Here is a 17,422-nt window from a genome sequence, read left to right as displayed (position 1 = left end):
CCTGAATAGCTAATCTTTTTCTCTCTTTTTTTTTTTTTTAAGTCTTTGGAGGATTGTCCTCTGGATGAAGATGAAGATGCATTTCAGGGCCTGGGAGAGGAGGACGAAGAGATTGATCAATTCAATGATGATACATTTGGGTCAGGTGCAGTTGGTAAGTGGCAGCTTTCTTTTCTCATGTCTTGGTCTCCTGCTCCTTTCAAGTGCTGCCTTTTATCAGCATTGATACTTCTGTCTTAGCAGGAATATCCTCATTCACAGAGTTGGCAGACGTCTATTCTCCACTCCAAGCAGCTCCCCTGCTCCTCTGGGCTTCTGTTTGCCTCGCTTACAAAACCAGGTGTTTTTCTAAGCCATTTCCCTTCCAGCTTTATGATCTGTGGCCCTCAGTTGATACTATGGGAAAATCAAGTGATTAGAGAATTACACATTTTATAAAGGCTTAAAATAATCCTAGAAGAAGTAAGTATTTATTTGTGAAATGTACAAATTAACTAGTGGACTAGGAGAAAACTCAGATTCAGATATGTATGTTTTAAAATTTAGTTGATCAATAGTATATAGCATGATCCTGCTGTTGTACTGTAGTATATTCAGTTAAATAGAGTTTTTGATTCCAAGAATTTTGGTGATAGAAAGTCTTCATATGTTAGAAAAGTGCTGTGCACAGATGAGATTTTCTCATCCCTGGAGATAGATAAATATTTCGGGAATTGGAAGAGGTTAAAAAATTAAAGAGCCAAACTAAACTAAAGGTCACGGTTATAATTACTGAGATGAGAAATTTAGGCAGCAAGTTTATATGATAAAGTTTGAAACTTGAGTTTCTAGAAAAAGCATACTAATAAGTTAAAATTAAACTATACTTTAAAAATGAATAGGTAAGGGAATTCCGTGGTAGTCCAGTGCTTAAGACTGAATTCTCACTGCCAAGGGCCCCAGGTCCATTTCTGGTTGGAGAACTAAGATCCAGCGTGTGGGAGGCCAAAAAGAGGAAGATGCAGCTATCTTTGCTTTGACTGCTGCTAAGTCACTTCAGTCGTGTCTGACTCTGTGCGACCCCATAGACGGCAGCCCACCAGGCTCCCCTGTCCCTAGGATTCTCCAGGCAAGAACACTGGAGTGGGTTGCCATTTTCTTCTTCAATGCATGAAAGTGAAAAGTGAAAGGGAAGTCGCTCAGTCGTGTCCGACCCTTAGCGACCTCATGGACTGCAGCCTTCCAGACTCCTCCGTCCATGGGATTTTCCAGGCAAGAGCACTGGAGTGGGTGCCATTGCTTTGACTGATGGTGTTGAAAACCAACAATGACCGCATTTACACTGGGATGTATGCATCTGTGGAGTTTCTTTGAACTCTGTCCAAGCAACAGATATTCAAACTTAAGCAATAAGGAAGAAGAAGAGGAAACTTACCAGTATTGGGTAACCCCAAAATGTTGAATATCAAAAACAAACAAGAGGTCTTTAAAAATGTATTGGTTACTGGTTTTGCAGTGACCTAAATGGCTTAAGTTTGTTTAAGCTTAGACTGAGTTGAGTGAACTGGCAAAAATGAAAAAATGTTCTTTGTTCAGTCAGGGTTTACAGAATTCACTGGAGAACTAAAACTGCCGCTTTTGGGAGCAGGAAGAGGAGTATTTAAGGTGGAAACAAGGCTCATTACAAAAGGGAACTGAAGACCTTTTGGATTCCAGATGTAGTTAAGGGAAGAGCTCGTCCCAGAGGATGATCCAAGATGCTGCTCTTTCTCCAGGGAGGTCACAGGGGAGGGGGGAAGAACAGAGGATGATGGGAGTAGGGGCTGGTGGGAACTGCAGACTATATTTGAAACTTTAGCAAAAACCTGTAGAATACATTGAAGCTGCAAACAAGTGTGTGCTTGCTTCTGGAACTGTTTCTCTCTTAAAATAGTGTACTGAATGTTACCATTTTATAGCAAATTCGTCTGTATTAAAATGAAGTATATTAAGACGAGACATAGTAAATGTCCTCAGTTTTGAACCTGAGCTGGAGAGAAATAGTCTTGCCTTCTCCCTGACTTCTAGAGTGCTTGACTTTTTTCTGAGTTTCTCCTGAGATAAGGAAAGTACTGCCTTAAAAGAATTTTAAAGTATGCAGAATTGTGTTTTATGGGATGGAAAAGCAAAAAGTGCACACACATTGAAAAAGCCCCTAGGGTTACACAGTAAAAGAACAGGTTGGTAAAAAGGTAAGAGCAGTGAAGTAGCATGTGGATAGGGGAGCCCATTTCTGTGCCCTGAGGCATAAGGGTGATTAAGGACTTCTTGGTCTAGAGTCCGTAGTGGAGAAAAGATTTCCAGATGTGAGCCCATAACATTGAGACAGTTGTGAGGTTAAAATCCTAGTTCCTCCTAACACCTTGATATAAATAGTATACAGATTTATAAAAACAAAATTTCTAAGTCCACCTGTGATTTGTTTAATATACTTCCACAGATGGGTAGAGAATTTAAACAAGGAAGTAGAATGTTAGACCTGTGGCATGTTTTGGCTTGATGGTTTTTAACTCAAGAAGTGAGTGTCTTGAGTAATACCTGTTAATACAGTAGTTATTTTAAGTCACTGGCTACAAATGCTCTGATGTCACCTTTCTGTAAGAAACTAGTCAGTGTCTTTGCATGGAAAAAAACATTTGCATCATCTTTGAGCAATAAATGGGCCACAGTAAGCTCAACTCATTCTCTAAATATGAAAGCTTACACTTCCAAGGTATTTATTAGATACTCGGGACCATTCTAAATGTTTTGCATCTATTATCAATCCTCATAGCAACCTTCTGAGGTAGGCACTATTATTATCGTCATTTTAGCCAATGAAGAAGGAAAGTGCCAGAAAGGTTAAGTAACTATGAATACAATCAGTGTAAACTACGAGTTATTTTTAAGAGTCTTTGGGGAATCCTTGGAAATCTTCTGCCTCCATGTGGAAGGATCCTCATTCTTTCTTCCTCCTTTTTACTGATAGCTGCTGAAATCTTTAGAGACTGAGGTTACTCTAAAATTAAATTAACTGTACTTCCTTTTTATTTTGTTTCTATTCAGATATATCCCAGAGACAAATTTGAAGGCAATTGCCACAACAAGTACATGTTTATAAAAGCAGACAGGGTTTTAGAAACTCATATCTGGGTATAGGTTAACTTTTTTTAACATTTGTATTTATTTGGCTGTACTGAGTCAGTTGCGTCACATGAGAATCTTCACTGTGGCATGTGGGATCCAGTTCCCTGACCAGGGGCTGCACCAGGGCTCTCTGCATTGGGAGCACAGAGTCTTAGCCATCGGACCATCAGGGAAGTCCCAGAGTATAGGTTGATTAGTTGAAGGAAAGTAGGTATCTCTTTCCCTTCATTTCTCTTGTTGTTTGTTTTCCCTACCCTTCATCATTTTAATGAGTGTGGGTTGAGGTCAAACAAACAAGGGCATGTTTAAGTAACTATATTTTTCAGTCATTCAAAGAAGATACAGAGTGAAGGGTCTCTTTACACCAAGGACGTGTGGCCTCTGACGTTGCTTCAGGTGATTTTTCACAAAACAGGAAATACCTAAAATGACGATGATGGTGTTCTGTGGCATAGATTTCTTTACTTAATGTTTGAAAAAGTAACAATTCACAACAGAGCCTTTCTTACAGAATATGGCTATTAATCAATGTTTTTTAAATTAATTACTAAGGACAAATAGATTATCATCTTTGATGAGACATATAGTAAAGCTTCCCTGGTAGCTCAGGCAGTAAAGCATCTGCCTATAATGCAGGAGACCCAGGTTCGATCCCTGGGTTGGGAAGATCCCCTGGAGAAGGAAATGGCGACCCACTCCAGTACTCTTGCCTGGAAAATCCCACGGACCGAGGAGCCTGGTAGGCTACAGTCCGTGGGGTCGCAAAGAGTCGGACACGACTGAGCGACTTCACTTCACTTCATAGTAAAGTTAGTAAATAGGATTATGAGACATGAATGAAAACTCTTCTACATTAGAATTAATCCATTAACAAATCAGTTTCTTAAATTTTGGTAATAAATGTTTTTAACACATCCCATAATTTGGGATTATAGACTCTCTTTTTTTTCCCCCCTTTTTTTTGGCACTGTTGGGTCAATAAGGTTGGAAAAACCAGTTGGTCCTTCAGAGCATGCTTGGCTTACTCTTCTTTAGCAAAGATGACACCAAATATTAATGTCACAATTGATTTTTGATTATGCTATTCCTTGTGTGTTTTTAATAACTGATAACTTGGTACTGTAAATTTTTATCTAAACTAGATTTTCCCCTTACTGTACATAGTACATTCAGATCTACCACAGTCCTCGAAGACTAGACGGTGGTTCCGAGCGTATCAGGTTATAAATTTGGAAATCCCACTTAACCTTGTTTTTATCAGTAGTTACGTGTTTCTACTTTTAAAAATTTAACATTCCTGAAGAATTTGTGGGGAAGTTTCGCTAAGTTACATATTTGTATAATGTTTAAACTTTTTTTTTTTAGCAAACATGTATTAGTAAACAGGAAAAAAGAGTAAAGATACTTTTAACAAGTTGCATATGAAAGTCTAAATCTTTTTTTGAAGTAGCTACCATTTATTACATCCTTAGTATATACCAGACACTTTTTTTTCTTTGTATGTTGTTTCCAGTCCTTCTCCTTTCTTTAAATGAGATATATAGAAAAATTAAATGGGGAGGATTGTCATTAAGGACAGTTTTCAGAATTCTGTGTTGTGATGTTAGTTATAAAGAGAATTCCCTGTTGTCTCTCTGTGTTGGATTTCGCAGAACACACAAAACTAAAATAAGAATAAAATATGTAACGTGCAGCAGAATAGTACATGGGGTTTTGGTGGGTTAGATGAGGCAGAGGTCAGAACTGAAATGGAAAGATTATGTGGAGGAAGCATCAGTGAGGAGGGAAAGAACGGTGTCTGAATTTGAATGCTAAAGGCACAATAGTAGCGCTTTTATGATGGAGGTAGAAGGGAATGATGAGGGATGTGGTTAAGGAGCCTGGAATGTAAGAGGTGATGGAGGTGAGGTCTAGTTCTGGAGAAGCTGATAAAGGCTTCTGAAGATTTTCATCTGTGAAATAATGCTCTGTCAGCATAAACAATGAGAAAATTACCTAGTATCAGTGATACACACTCTACAGTAGTGTACTGAAATGGCAGCGGTTAAAGAAGAGGGCTGGTGCTCACCTTTCCCCGACGTACTTGCAGTAGCCTCCTAACAGACCTCCGTGCTTCCCGTAGTGCGACCCCCTTCTCCCCAAATTTGTTTTCAGCATGGCAGCCAGATGGATTCTTTCAGCAAGCCCAGCCGCATCCTGACCTCTGAGGGTCCCATTTCAGAGAAGCTCTAAAGGACCCCCGAGAGCTCCCCCCAATCCGCACCAACCTCATTTTTCTTCTACCCTCACCCTTGTTCGTTCCAGTCCAAACGCAGCCCTTGCTGCTTCTGAAAATTGTCAGTCTCTAATCCTAAGTCCTCTATACTGACCGTCCTTTGCCTGAGACTTTCTTCCCCTAGATATCCACGTGGCTAACTTCTTAACTCCTGAAGTTTTGCTCAGATGTCACTTTCCTTGTCTGTTTCTTACGGTGATGGATGCTGTGCACCTAGAACAGTGTTTGTCACATAATAGATGCTCAGAACACACCAATTGGATGAAATGAATGGATTTAAAAGCTTGTAAAGAAGATCACAGTTATCTAAGAGAAACTTGTATGCTAGCATGAGTTTTTGCCTAAAATGTCACAGAATCTCAAACCCACTGGTTGTAGTATATGCATGTATCACCAATTTAGAAATCTGTTTCAGAATATAATCTAGATGCCATTGCTAATGTATTAACCTATTACTTTGAATTTTGAAAATTAGTTTGAATTTTATTCCTGCTAGGATGTTTGTTCTCAATGGTGAGAAGCCCACTTTAGATGTGCCCCCTTAATTTAAACCTTATTTCGTGTGTCTACGTGGAAATTTAACTTCCCACTTGTCTTCTGGAGTTGGAATTGTTTATTGGCTGACAGAAGAATTTCATGAAACTTTTAATTCCAATATGAACTCTGTTTCTTTTTCTGATTTCCTCATAGATGATGATTGGCAGGAAGCTCATGAGCGCCTGGCTGAACTGGAAGAGAAGCCGCCTGCAGCAGTTAATGAACAAACCGGCAATGGAGAAAGGGATGAGATGGACTTGTTGGGTGACCATGAGGAGAATCTAGCAGAGAGGCTCAGTAAGATGGTGATTGAAAATGAACTTGAAGACCCAGCTATCATGAGGGCGGTACAGACCAGGCCAGTGTTGGAAGTAAGTGGCTGTGAGCTGGAGCAGACTAGGAATTGAAGTAGAGTATTGGGCTTTGCTGTTGCTGTTTCATTTACGATACCAAGAGAGTTACACGCTCCATAAAAATCTGATGGTATTATTCCTCATAGCAGTTCTAGAGATGAAGTTGGGGTATAAGGTATTTTCTAGAATGTGGTAATTTCTTGATCCTCAACAGTTGCAGCTCTTTGGGAGCTTTGTTCACCACAAACTGGCAAGTTCCCCAGAGAGCCTGCACTATTCCACACTTTGTGTGTGTTTTCCCTTCTTGCTAGCCCCAACCAGGAAGTCTCAATTCCAGCATCTGGGATGGATCTGAAGTTCTGAGGCGAATCCGAGGACCACTGCTTGCTCAGGTATTAAACGTTCTCGCATTATATAAAGTTTCTAGCGTCCGCAACCTGGCTCCTGTTGTTGCCCTTCCCTTACTGGAGCGATGTGCACCTGTGTGCTCTCTGCTGGCCTTGTGTTGGTCACATCGTCCAGCAGCCGTAGCTGAACCTCAGACTCCATGGTAGTGCCCACTTGATTGTGCTTTCCTTTGAAATGGTTGAAAGGGAGCCATTGGAACATGAAAAGTTTGGCAGCTTATGATCTCAGTTTCAATTAAAGTCATTTTAGGGGCTTCCCAGGTGACACTAGTGATAAAGAATCTGCCTGCAGTGCAGGAGTTGCAGGAGACACGGGTTCTATCCCTGGGCCGGGAAGATCCCCTGCAGTAGGAAATGGCAGTTCACTCCAGTATTCTTGTCTGGACGACTGAACACACTCACTCACTCACTCATTTTCAGGCACACCTGTCAGAGCAGGTTGCTGTTGGCCAGGGGTCGAGGGCAGTGGGAGAGGTGCCTGCCAAGGGACAGCGCTGAGAAAGTTTGGGGAGCGACAAAACTTGAGTCTTGATTTTGGTGGCAGGCCCATGACTCTGTGCATTTATCAGAATTTAGTTCTATACGCCACAGAGGGTAAATTTTACTGGATATGAAATAAAACTAAATTAAAAATTAAAAAAATAATTTCTCAAGGTATTGGGCATCTGTAAAGGTGATTAAGACATTTCGAGCTAGCTAATTTTTTTAACACTACTTCCTCAATTAGGAAATGCCTACAGTGTCTGTGTTAGAATATGCCTTGCCTCAGAGGCCCCCCCAGGGCCCAGAAGACGATCGGGACCTTTCCGAGCGCGCATTACCAAGGCGGTCCACCTCGCCTGTCATTGGGAGTCCTCCTGTTAGAGCTGTCCCCATAGGCACCCCACCTAAGCAGATGGCTGTGCCCAGCTTCAACCAGCAGGTACCTCTCATCAACAGGCACTCAGCCCAGGATACTGGGAATCTGGGCAAAACTCTTTGGGAAATGTGCTACTGGGAGGAGGGTGGAAGTGTGGGGTAGGCATTAGATTAAAAAGGAAAATAGCCGATTAGAGGAGAAGCTAGCACAAGTAAGAGGCCCATTCCCCAATGCCCTTTGCTGGCGCTGCTCCTGTCGCTGCTGCCTTTTAATTGGGGGAGAAAAAGGGTAGGTGACCACATCTAGTGTACATATCCTTTTTAAAGTGTTTTGCTGGCTGCCCAAAACCTTGGCAGAGAGGTAGCTGAAAGCTGGGGGGAGTGGGAACACACAGCATTGTCCACATCCCTTTTTACCTTTAAGATATCCCTGCTTTCCCTAGAGCCTGTGCAGTCCTGTTCCATAGACTTCCCTCCACCTGAAACCAGCAGCTGGAAAGGAAGGCCAATGTGGAAGGTATGGGGGGAGGGTGGCATTGGTCTGGCCTAGTTAGGCTCAGTATCCTCTGAAACGGTGGAGTCGCAGTGGACACGAAGAGCTGAGCATGGCGGCCATATCACAGGGGCGTCAGAGCAGGGCTTAGTTAATCCTCCAGCTTTCTTATCATTCCATCTCCCTCACTGCTACCAGAATATATCCTCTTGGAGAGAATTTGCAGGTCAGAATATCTGCTGGTCCCTCCCTCAGATAGCATGGAAGGGTGGGGATAACTGGAGAATTAGCTAAATCTTCCTCAGTTAAAAAGTGGCACGTTGCTTGGTATTTGTGAGAGGATGTGACCGAAGGTTCTACACGTGGACCGAAGCCATAGCAGTTTGCTTGGAAGTAGGGCTTTACATTGAGTTCTGTGTCTCTGCCAGTACTCGAGGGGAGGGAGCACAGGTCGGGGGAAAACTGGCTTCCCTGAGTGCCGTCGCATGTATGCTTGTCCTCGTAGATCCTGTGTCCAAAGCCTGTCCATGTTCGGCCCCCAATGCCGCCGCGGTATCCTGCTCCCTATGGTGAGAGGATGTCTCCAAACCAGCTCTGCAGTGTCCCGGTACGTCGCTCTGCACCCTAGTGAAGGTGTGCAGTGTGTATTTTCTCATCAGTGTATCGATACCTCTAAATAATGCATGTTTTTCATAATCTCCATACTTGAATTTCTGGGTCTTAGAGTGCCCAGGTCAGCAGACATGGTTCATCGTACTCAGCTATTTCTTCCCTCAGCTCATCTCGTATCTTTAAAGATCTAGGCTCGAAATGATCTGGTTTCGTGCTGTTACACTCCCTCATTCGACTGCTGCCTTTTCACGTTACATAATCCTAGTGCTTCGTAGCTCCTAGCATTACTCTCTCTTACATTCCTTCAGCGGACAGTTCAGCTCTACCCTTTAAGAGTTTTCCTGTCCATGTCTATTCTGTATTTCCGTTGAGTTCCTCTGTTGTTTCTCTGTGTTTACGGTATGACTCTAATGTTTTCTTTTCCTTTTTTTTCTTTTAGAACTCCTCCCTGCTGGGCCACCCTTTTCCCCCTAGCGTCCCTCCTGTCCTCAGCCCCCTCCAGAGAGCACAGCTTCTTGGAGGAGCACAGGTAAGCGTAGGATTAGCTCAGCCCGTAAAGAGCTCGCTTAACTTGCCTAAGGTTCACTGGCTCACATCCGCCCCCCCCCTTTTTTTTTTGCTACTAATCAGTTCCTACTGCCTCTTCTTTCTTCCTGCTATTACTTTCTCAAGCAAAGTTATTGATGGAAACAGTATTCACTGTTCTGTGGATGAAAGTAAGGGGACCTGCCTATCAGCTAAATCCAAGATCTTGTTTTTGCAGCTACAGCCTGGACGGATGTCTCCCAGCCAGTTTGCACGGGTCCCTGGATTCGTGGGCAGCCCACTTGCCGCCATGAATCCCAAGCTGTTGCAAGGGCGAGTTGGGCAGATGCTCCCCCCTGCGCCAGGCTTCCGCGCCTTCTTCAGTGCCCCACCCCCTGCTACACCGCCACCTCCACAGCAGCACCCCCCTGGCCCAGGACCCCACCTGCAGCATCTAAGGTATACAGAGCAAGTGCGACTGTCTGTCCCTTGTCCACTGAGTCACTTGATTGTTGACATTTAGTGATAGAAGGCAAGCAGGCTCCTTGCTATTTTCAAATGATGTACTTTGTGATGTTATTTGATCCTTAAGTTGGCAAACACAGAAATGTTGGATGGTCTCCAAGGTTTCATGTGAATCCCATTTCCCTCCAGTCATGTGCTTCCTGGGCCTCCCGGGTGGCTCAGTGATAAAGAGCTGCCTGCCAGTGCTGAGCCTTGGGTTCCATCCCTGGGTCGGGAAGGTCCCCTGGAGAAGGAGATGGCGACCCCTTCCAGGATTCTTGCCTGGGAAATCCCATGGACAGAGGAGCCTGATGGGCTATAGTCCTTGGGGTCACAAAGAGTAGGGCACAACTTAGCAACTAAACAACAAGATGCTTCCTACTTACATTTGCACATTAATAATCACCTTTATCTGGAGAAGGCAATGGCACCCCACTCCAGTACTCTTGCCTGGAAAATCCCGTGGACGGAGGAGCCTGGAAGACTCGAAGAGTCGGGCACGACTGAGCGACCTCACTTTCACTTTTCACTTTCATGCATTGGAGGAGGATATGGCAACCCACTCCAGTGTTCTTGCCTGGAGAATCCCAGGGACGGGGAGCCTGGTGGGCTGCCATCTGTGGGGTCGCACAGAGTCGGACACGACTGAAGCGACTTAGCAGCAGCAGTCACCTTTTTATTTCTTGTAAAGTTTCTTATGTCTCACATATCCATTCGACACACACACATACATGCGCCAAGTGCTTCTCATCTAACAAGAATTATCTTACACTGAGGAACAGAGAGGGCAGTCCCTGACGGTCCCATGGTTAGGACTCTGCTTTCACTGCCATGGCCCAGGTTCAGTCAGGGGAGCTGAGACCCAGCAAGCTACATTGTGCAACCAAAAAAAAAGAGGAACAGAGATATAGATGCTGAGTTGTCAGCTGATCTCAGTGCTTAGCTACTTGCTTGCTTCCACTGGGATTTTACGGTAGAGGTTTAAGTTCCTGCTTCAGTGAAATTGTGTTTTATTATATATCACATTGTCTCAGGGTTCTCCTGAGAAGCAGAACCAATAGCATATAGGTAAATAAAGAAGAGATTTACTTTAAGGCATTGGCTTACATGAATGTGGAGCTAGGAAGTCCAGAATCTGTAGGGCAGGCCAGCAAGCTGGACATTCTGTTGGAAGTTGTGGTTGCAACCTGAGGTCTGAATTTGTAGGGCAGGTGAGCAGGCTGGAAACGCAATCAGGCCTTCCCGTATTCCAGTCTTGAGGCAAAATTCCTTCTCTGGGAAACTGGTTTTCCTTTTAGGGCCTTCAACTAATAGGCAAGTCCCACCCACATTATCTAGGGCCATCTTTCTATTTCTTAAAGTTAATTGTAAATGTTAATAGCATCTATAAAACACCATCACAGCAATATCTAGATGAGTGTCCAAACAACTGGGTGTCTTAGGCAATCAGCATATTAAATTAACCGTCACGTGTATTTTCAGGATCATTTCCAAATGTGAATTTGAGTACATTACATTTAGTTAGAGACTTCTCCTTAACAGCTAGGAGCAAAGAGAATTAAACTAGCTTACTGCTGATTCACTCAGATTTTATGATTGTCTTAGGAGTTGAGAATTGTCTTTCATGGAAGACATGAAAATACAGCTATGTCTTCCTTCTGAAAGATCTTCTTAGAGTAGACACCAACATTCTCTTGGGTGAACCTGTGTGAAGTTATCCAGTATTGATCACATTCTTTAAAGCTTCAGGTCATCAAAAGGACAGAACTGAACATCTTTCCGTTTTTCTTAGATCGCAGACCCCAGTGTTTAGACCAGATACAACCCATCTTCATCCACAGCACCGTCGACTCTTGCATCAGAGGCAGCAACAGAATAGAAAGTACGTACTTAACCTCCTCTTTTGTGGTTTCTTAGTCTAGGTTTCATTTTTGCCTGATTTAGCTTACTTTTTAAGTAAATTTAATCAATATTGAGCTTATTTCAACTGGCTAAGTCAGATCATACGTGCTAGTTTATGTAGTGCACAAGCTTTGAATGACTAGAGCTTATCAACGTATTTCCAAGTTAATATGATTCTGAAATGCAGTTTAGATCTGGGGTGGGGGTGGTTAGCATATCCCACTCACTCCTTACCAAGTCCTTCCCATACTTCTGACTGCGCTTTGTTTACCGTCTCGGCTCAGAGGTAATCTCGAGGTATAGTGTCTAGCATTACATTTGGGCCTTGTGTAAAGCCGACAGCCACCTTGTTTTTGCCTCTGTTTAATCCTCACTCAAATATATATTTATATATGTGGCCCCAGCTGTGTACCAGCTACTGTGGTCAGTTTGGGAGATTGAAAGAAGAACAAGACATAACACGCCCTTGCTTTCATGGAGCTTATACTTTGTCATCATTCTTATACATAAAATAAGAGAATTAAACATAACTTTGAAGTTTTTGCAGCTTTCCCTTTTATGGTTCTTTGTGTATAATTTCCTTTTTCTTTCAAAAAAAAAAATTCTGGAATATTCTTTGCAGAGGTAAAAAACACAATGGAGTATTACTCAGCCGTTAAAAAGAATACATTTGAATCAGTTCTGATGAGATGGATGAAACTGGAGCCGATTATACAGAGTGAAGTAAGCCAGAAAGAAAAACACCAATACAGTATACTAACACATATATATGGAATTTAGAAAGATGGCAATGACGACCCTGTATGCAAGACAGGAAAAAAGACGCAGCTGTCTATAACGGACTTTTGGACTCAGAGGGAGAGGGAGAGGGTGGGATGATATGGGAGAATGGCATTCTATCATGTATACTATCATGTAAGAATTGAATCGCTAGTCTATGTCTGACGCAGGATACAGCATGCTTGGGGCTGGTGCATGGGGATGACCCAGAGAGATGTTATGGGGAGGGAGGTGGGAGGGGGGTTCATGTTTGGGAACACATGTAAGAATTAAAGATTTTAAAATTTAAAAAAATAAAAATTAAAAAAAAAAATAGATACAAAAAATACAAACCATAAAGGAAAAGATTAATAATACATTGACTGTTAAAATACAAAGCTTCTCAGGCCTGCAGTTGACATTATGGTATTGTGCATTTCAGAATTTGAAAGGGTAGATCTCATGTTAAGTATCTTACCCCGCCCCCAAGCCCCCCAAAAGGGAAGAAGAGCAAAGGGACCCAAGGAGTGGGTGTATATGTCTAGCGCCTTTTTTATGCTGATGGCATGACAAGTGTTTGCATTTGTCCAGACTTACCAATTTGTATACGTTAAATTGTACATTTCTTTGTACAGCAGTTAGCAGCAGTTATTTGTAAAGTTGTTTACAAATATTTTTTATGAAATTGTAAACATATATTAAACTTCTGTGTAACAAAAGGCATCAGACACAAGCATGCAGTCTTTCAATAGAGGAAACCTACATGGCTCATAAAAACACAAAGATTTTCAGGCTCACTTGTAATGAGAAGAGTGCAGATTGAAATTAGATAACCGTTTTATATCCTCAGACAGCAAAACATGAAGTGTCTCAACACTGTCGTTGTTAGCAGGAATGGAATATATATAGCCTTTGGAGAGAGAATTTGGCAATAAACAATAAGATTTATAATGTAGATACGTTGAATCCTAGTAGTTTTACTTTTCAGAATATAGCTGGGGGGTATATTATCAATGTGGACAAGTGTGAAACACATAATGTTGAATAAGAATCAAGGAGCAGAATTTTATGCCTAATACCATCTATGTAAAATGGAATACTACTGTATGATATTTAAAGGTAGAAGTGCAAGTAATATAAGTAATAAAAGGTAGGTGTACAAGTAATAAAAGTATAAAAATATTTCATGAAGGATATGTATCAAAGTCAGGATAGTGGTTCCTATAGGAAGGAAGGGGAGCTGGAACCTGATCTTGAGGGCTGTAGGTGGCCCCTCAACGGTAAACGTAGCACTGTGTTAGTTTAATATTTTACTTTTTAAAAATCTGAAACAAATTTGACCAAATAATTTTTTCATTTAGTCCAAATGGTGAGTAAATGGATTTTTGAATAATGTTTGCTGGACCTTTTTATGTGTTTAAAGTATATCATAATTTTCAACAAGTTTTTTAAAAGTATGTAGACTTGGAGTCAGGTTGGCCTGTGGTCACACCTCTCACTGCTGCCAGGCGTACTGCTTTGGGCAAGTTACCTGATCTCTTCTGAGCTCAGTTTGTTGTCTTAAGTGGGGAAAATAAACTCACGGACCTCATAGGGTTATTATGGGGCTTATACACAAGTCCATAGGAGAGGGTGCTTAGCTTATGGTAAGGCGCCCAGATTCTAGCTTAGTCCTCTGATTGGGCATTGCATAGCTCCTTCCTCTCAAATTTTGTTAAAATTCTGTTCTTTTTCACTCCTCTTTTAATAAAAGCAAAGGGGATTTTTTTTTTTTTAGTTGGCCTGGTTTACTCCAGTATTGTCATAAGGCGTAATTCATGTGTCCACTCAGAGTGCATGTGACCTGTATTTCCTTTCCAGTCAGCATCGGACTCTCAACGGTGCAGGAGACAGAGGGAGTCACCGGAGCAGTCATCAGGATCATATCCGGAAGGACCCGTATGCCAACCTCATGCTGCAGCGAGAGAAAGACTGGGTCTCTAAGATTCAGATGATGCAGCTGCAGAGCACTGACCCCTACCTGGACGACTTCTACTACCAGGTACGCGCTCTGGGCCAGTGCCCGGATGACTTCTGTTACCAGGCCTGAGCACTGACCCCTACCTGGATGATTCTTATTACCAGGTATGCACTCTGGGCCAGTTTGAAAGGTAAGCTTAGTCGCTTACCCTGGTGAAGGTACTCATTTAAATATTGGTATAATTTTCTTCTGAGGTAGTCTTCAAGTGGGTAAGAATTTTGTCCCGTTTTTCAAGCTGAAGAATCTCTCACAATATTCACTGAAAGGTTTGCATATATGCCTTTTCTAAACTGTAGAGACTCTCAAACCAATATTTTCAAATCTTTTTGGCATCAATAATCTGGTTCTTAAAATTAAGAATTTTGGCAGTCTAATGATGTTTCCATTGATGCTAATTTTGAAGGCTGGGATTTTTTGATAAAGTAAATTCTTCACAATCTGATAAAAGTTAAAAGCCAGTACATATAGAGCGCGAGCAGCAGTGCTGCCACTGGTGTAAGTCGCTCCATGATAGAGAGCGGCCAATCCTCTTCTCACATGGCAGAATTACTTTGAAAAACTGGAGAAGCTGTCAGCTGCTGAAGAAGTGCACGGTGACGGCCCAAGAAAGGAGCGCACCAAGCTCATCACGCCCCAGGTGGCCAGGCTGGAGCACACCTACAAGCCAGGTGAGGCCGCCGTCCCCACGCCCACGGCCGAGAGACGCGCTGTGCTGCTGGCGGGACAGCAGCCGCAGCTCTGTGGATGACGGGAAGGGGACGTGTGAGACTGATGTGCACGGCACCGCTGTCCCTGACAGATGCGGAGGCCCACTTACTCAAGCGCGGACTGGATAGTTTGACAGATGACCTTTTAAGTCCATTTCTGCTTGAGATTCCATGACTTTTTAAAATGTTATAATTTCTAGTATCCATAAAATAGATAAAGGGGAAGATACTTCAGACTTTTTATTATTACAACCAAAAAAAAAAAAGGAAAAGGATAGATTTTGATAAGAGATTGCCTTAGATAATACATGGATTTTTGTAGTGAATTTTTAGGTCTGGAGTAAAGACTAGAGAACATAGGACCTCCTGGCAGTCTAGTGGTTAAGACTGTGCTTCCACTGCAGGGGGCTTGAGTTCCATCCCTGGTCAGGGGAACTAAAGTCCCCACATGGAACACAGCGGGGCTTCCCTGGAGGCTCAGCAGCAGAGAACCCACCTACCGTGCAAGGGACAGAGGAGACTTGGCTTCAGTCCCTGGGTCAGGAAGATCCCCTGGAGAAGAAAGTGGCAACCTGCTTTAGTATTCTTGTTTGGGAAGTCGCACGGACAGAGGAGCCTGGTGGGCTGCAGTCCACGGGGCCACGAAGAGTCGGACACGACTCGGCAACTAAACAACAGCAGGCCACGCGGTGGGGCCAGGAAAGAGAGACTGTGGTGCTCTCCGTTGAATGCCGTCTGCCTGTGTTGCTGGGTTTTTACTTGTTGACAACTTTTTGTCCTTGCAGTGCAGTTTGAGGGCTCTTTGGGAAAGCTCACTGTCTCTAGTGTGAATAATCCCCGAAAAATGATTGATGCTGTTGTGACGTCTCGGAGTGAGGATGATGTAAGTAGCCACAGAATTGTGTGTTTAAGGAAGTCTGGGTCAGCACTGCTTCTTTGACGGTCCCTGGGTTGGAATCCTAAGGCAGCCAGGCAGAACCTGGGGTGGCAGGAGCCTTTGAACTGGGTAACCCTGGCCACAAACAGCATTAGCTGTTTGTTCCAGTTTTTAAAACTATCATTTTCTGTGTGTTTAAGATTTTCCTATGATATCTTCATTTTCCATTGCATTCTCCAGGACCTTTTGCTCCTCTGTGAACTTAGTTACTAGTTCATGTGTGGGCCCTTCAGTCAGCTCTGTGACCTTGCCCCCATTACTTCTGCTTGATTATTAATCCCCACAGTACTGTCGCAAATAGAATTACCTATGGAATTTACCAGCAGTAAATAATTCTTAACATGGTTAAAGAGTTCATATTGAAAAGTCTTTTCTTTTTTTTAGGAGACAAAAGAAAAACAGGTTCGGGACAAAAGACGAAAAACCCTGTTCATAATTGAGAAAGTAAGTTTTAGAATTGCTAAAGTTGCTGTAGTTAGTTTCAATTTAGCAGACTGTGAAATGTATGTGTACACAACACGTGGGAAAGTAAACAGTCGGTTAGTGTCCTGTGATTTTAACTAATGTACATGTTTGTGTAAAGTGCCTGTTGTGTACAGGGCATGCTGGAAAGGAGTGTGGTTTACCTCGCCTGTGGCCTCGTGGAAAGAGCACTGCAGTTACAATCAGAAGTCCTGGGGTTTTGTCCAGGCTTGTTCAGTTAGTGGCTGAGTGTTTTAGGGCAGGGCATCTTTTTAAGAAAATGGAAAGAAAAATTACACTGTTCTGCCTGTGAATGGATTGTCTGTTCAGTCAGTTCCCGTATATTTATTGACCATTCCCTGGGTGTTGGGCACTGTCTTGGGTTCTAAGGAAAATCAGTAGTAGGCAGTTAGTGTTGAACCATAAAGCGCCATGTTGTGGGGCGTAGAGTGTGGGCGTTAAGAGCACAGGCTCTGAGGACAGGCTCCAGATCATTTCTCACCAAGTCTGTGACTTGAGGCAAGTCATTTAACCTTTCTGTGCCGTCTTTGGTTTCTTAATCTTTGAGAATGAAAGTGGTGAGAGTCTCCTCTCACTGGGCTGTGGTGAGTATTCCATGAGTATTTGCACGGTGCTTAGAGCGGGGCCCGGGACCCTACAGTCGTTAGCTGTTTCGTTTTCACGGATAGAGGCATCACGGGACACGGTGGCGCGCGTTGCTCGCATTACTAACAGGGCTGCTGCTGGAAACTTTGGAAAGTGGGTAATCGTGTCACTGCCATCGCCTGCTGGATTAGTGGCCAAGAAGGGGCAGGGAACGATTGCTGAAGGGTGTTTTCTTTCTAAGTTGTTTGACAGTGTTTCTCTGGGTTTAAGCGAGCAGGTTTTCCTCTCACTCTTACTTCTGTGAGCTTCCACTCTTATGTT

The 17,422-nt window shown here is 42.9% G+C and overlaps 1 protein-coding gene and 1 non-coding gene across 3 annotated transcripts in view; both read left to right on the top strand.

Moving 5' to 3' along the window:
* Positions 1 to 17,422, top strand: part of PATL1 (PAT1 homolog 1, processing body mRNA decay factor) — a 28,777-nt gene that overhangs the window by 1,967 nt on the left and 9,388 nt on the right. For both annotated transcript variants that reach the window (XM_052652685.1, XM_052652684.1), the window contains exons 2-13: positions 43 to 154; positions 6,110 to 6,327; positions 6,621 to 6,701; positions 7,444 to 7,638; positions 8,573 to 8,674; positions 9,119 to 9,208; positions 9,443 to 9,663; positions 11,501 to 11,590; positions 14,230 to 14,410; positions 14,934 to 15,057; positions 15,882 to 15,979; positions 16,418 to 16,477. In XM_052652685.1, the coding sequence (XP_052508645.1) occupies positions 43 to 154; positions 6,110 to 6,327; positions 6,621 to 6,701; positions 7,444 to 7,638; positions 8,573 to 8,674; positions 9,119 to 9,208; positions 9,443 to 9,663; positions 11,501 to 11,590; positions 14,230 to 14,410; positions 14,934 to 15,057; positions 15,882 to 15,979; positions 16,418 to 16,477 (1,572 nt within the window). The remainder of the gene's footprint in view (positions 1 to 42; positions 155 to 6,109; positions 6,328 to 6,620; positions 6,702 to 7,443; positions 7,639 to 8,572; positions 8,675 to 9,118; positions 9,209 to 9,442; positions 9,664 to 11,500; positions 11,591 to 14,229; positions 14,411 to 14,933; positions 15,058 to 15,881; positions 15,980 to 16,417; positions 16,478 to 17,422) is intronic.
* TRNAY-AUA (transfer RNA tyrosine (anticodon AUA)) lies at positions 3,739 to 3,810 on the top strand. Its single transcript has one exon. It is a non-coding gene; the product is annotated as a tRNA-Tyr (tRNA).

Source organism: Budorcas taxicolor, chromosome 15 (assembly GCF_023091745.1).
Source record: "Budorcas taxicolor isolate Tak-1 chromosome 15, Takin1.1, whole genome shotgun sequence".
Classification (NCBI taxonomy): domain Eukaryota; kingdom Metazoa; phylum Chordata; class Mammalia; order Artiodactyla; family Bovidae; genus Budorcas; species Budorcas taxicolor.
This window is presented reverse-complemented; position numbering and strand designations above follow the sequence as displayed.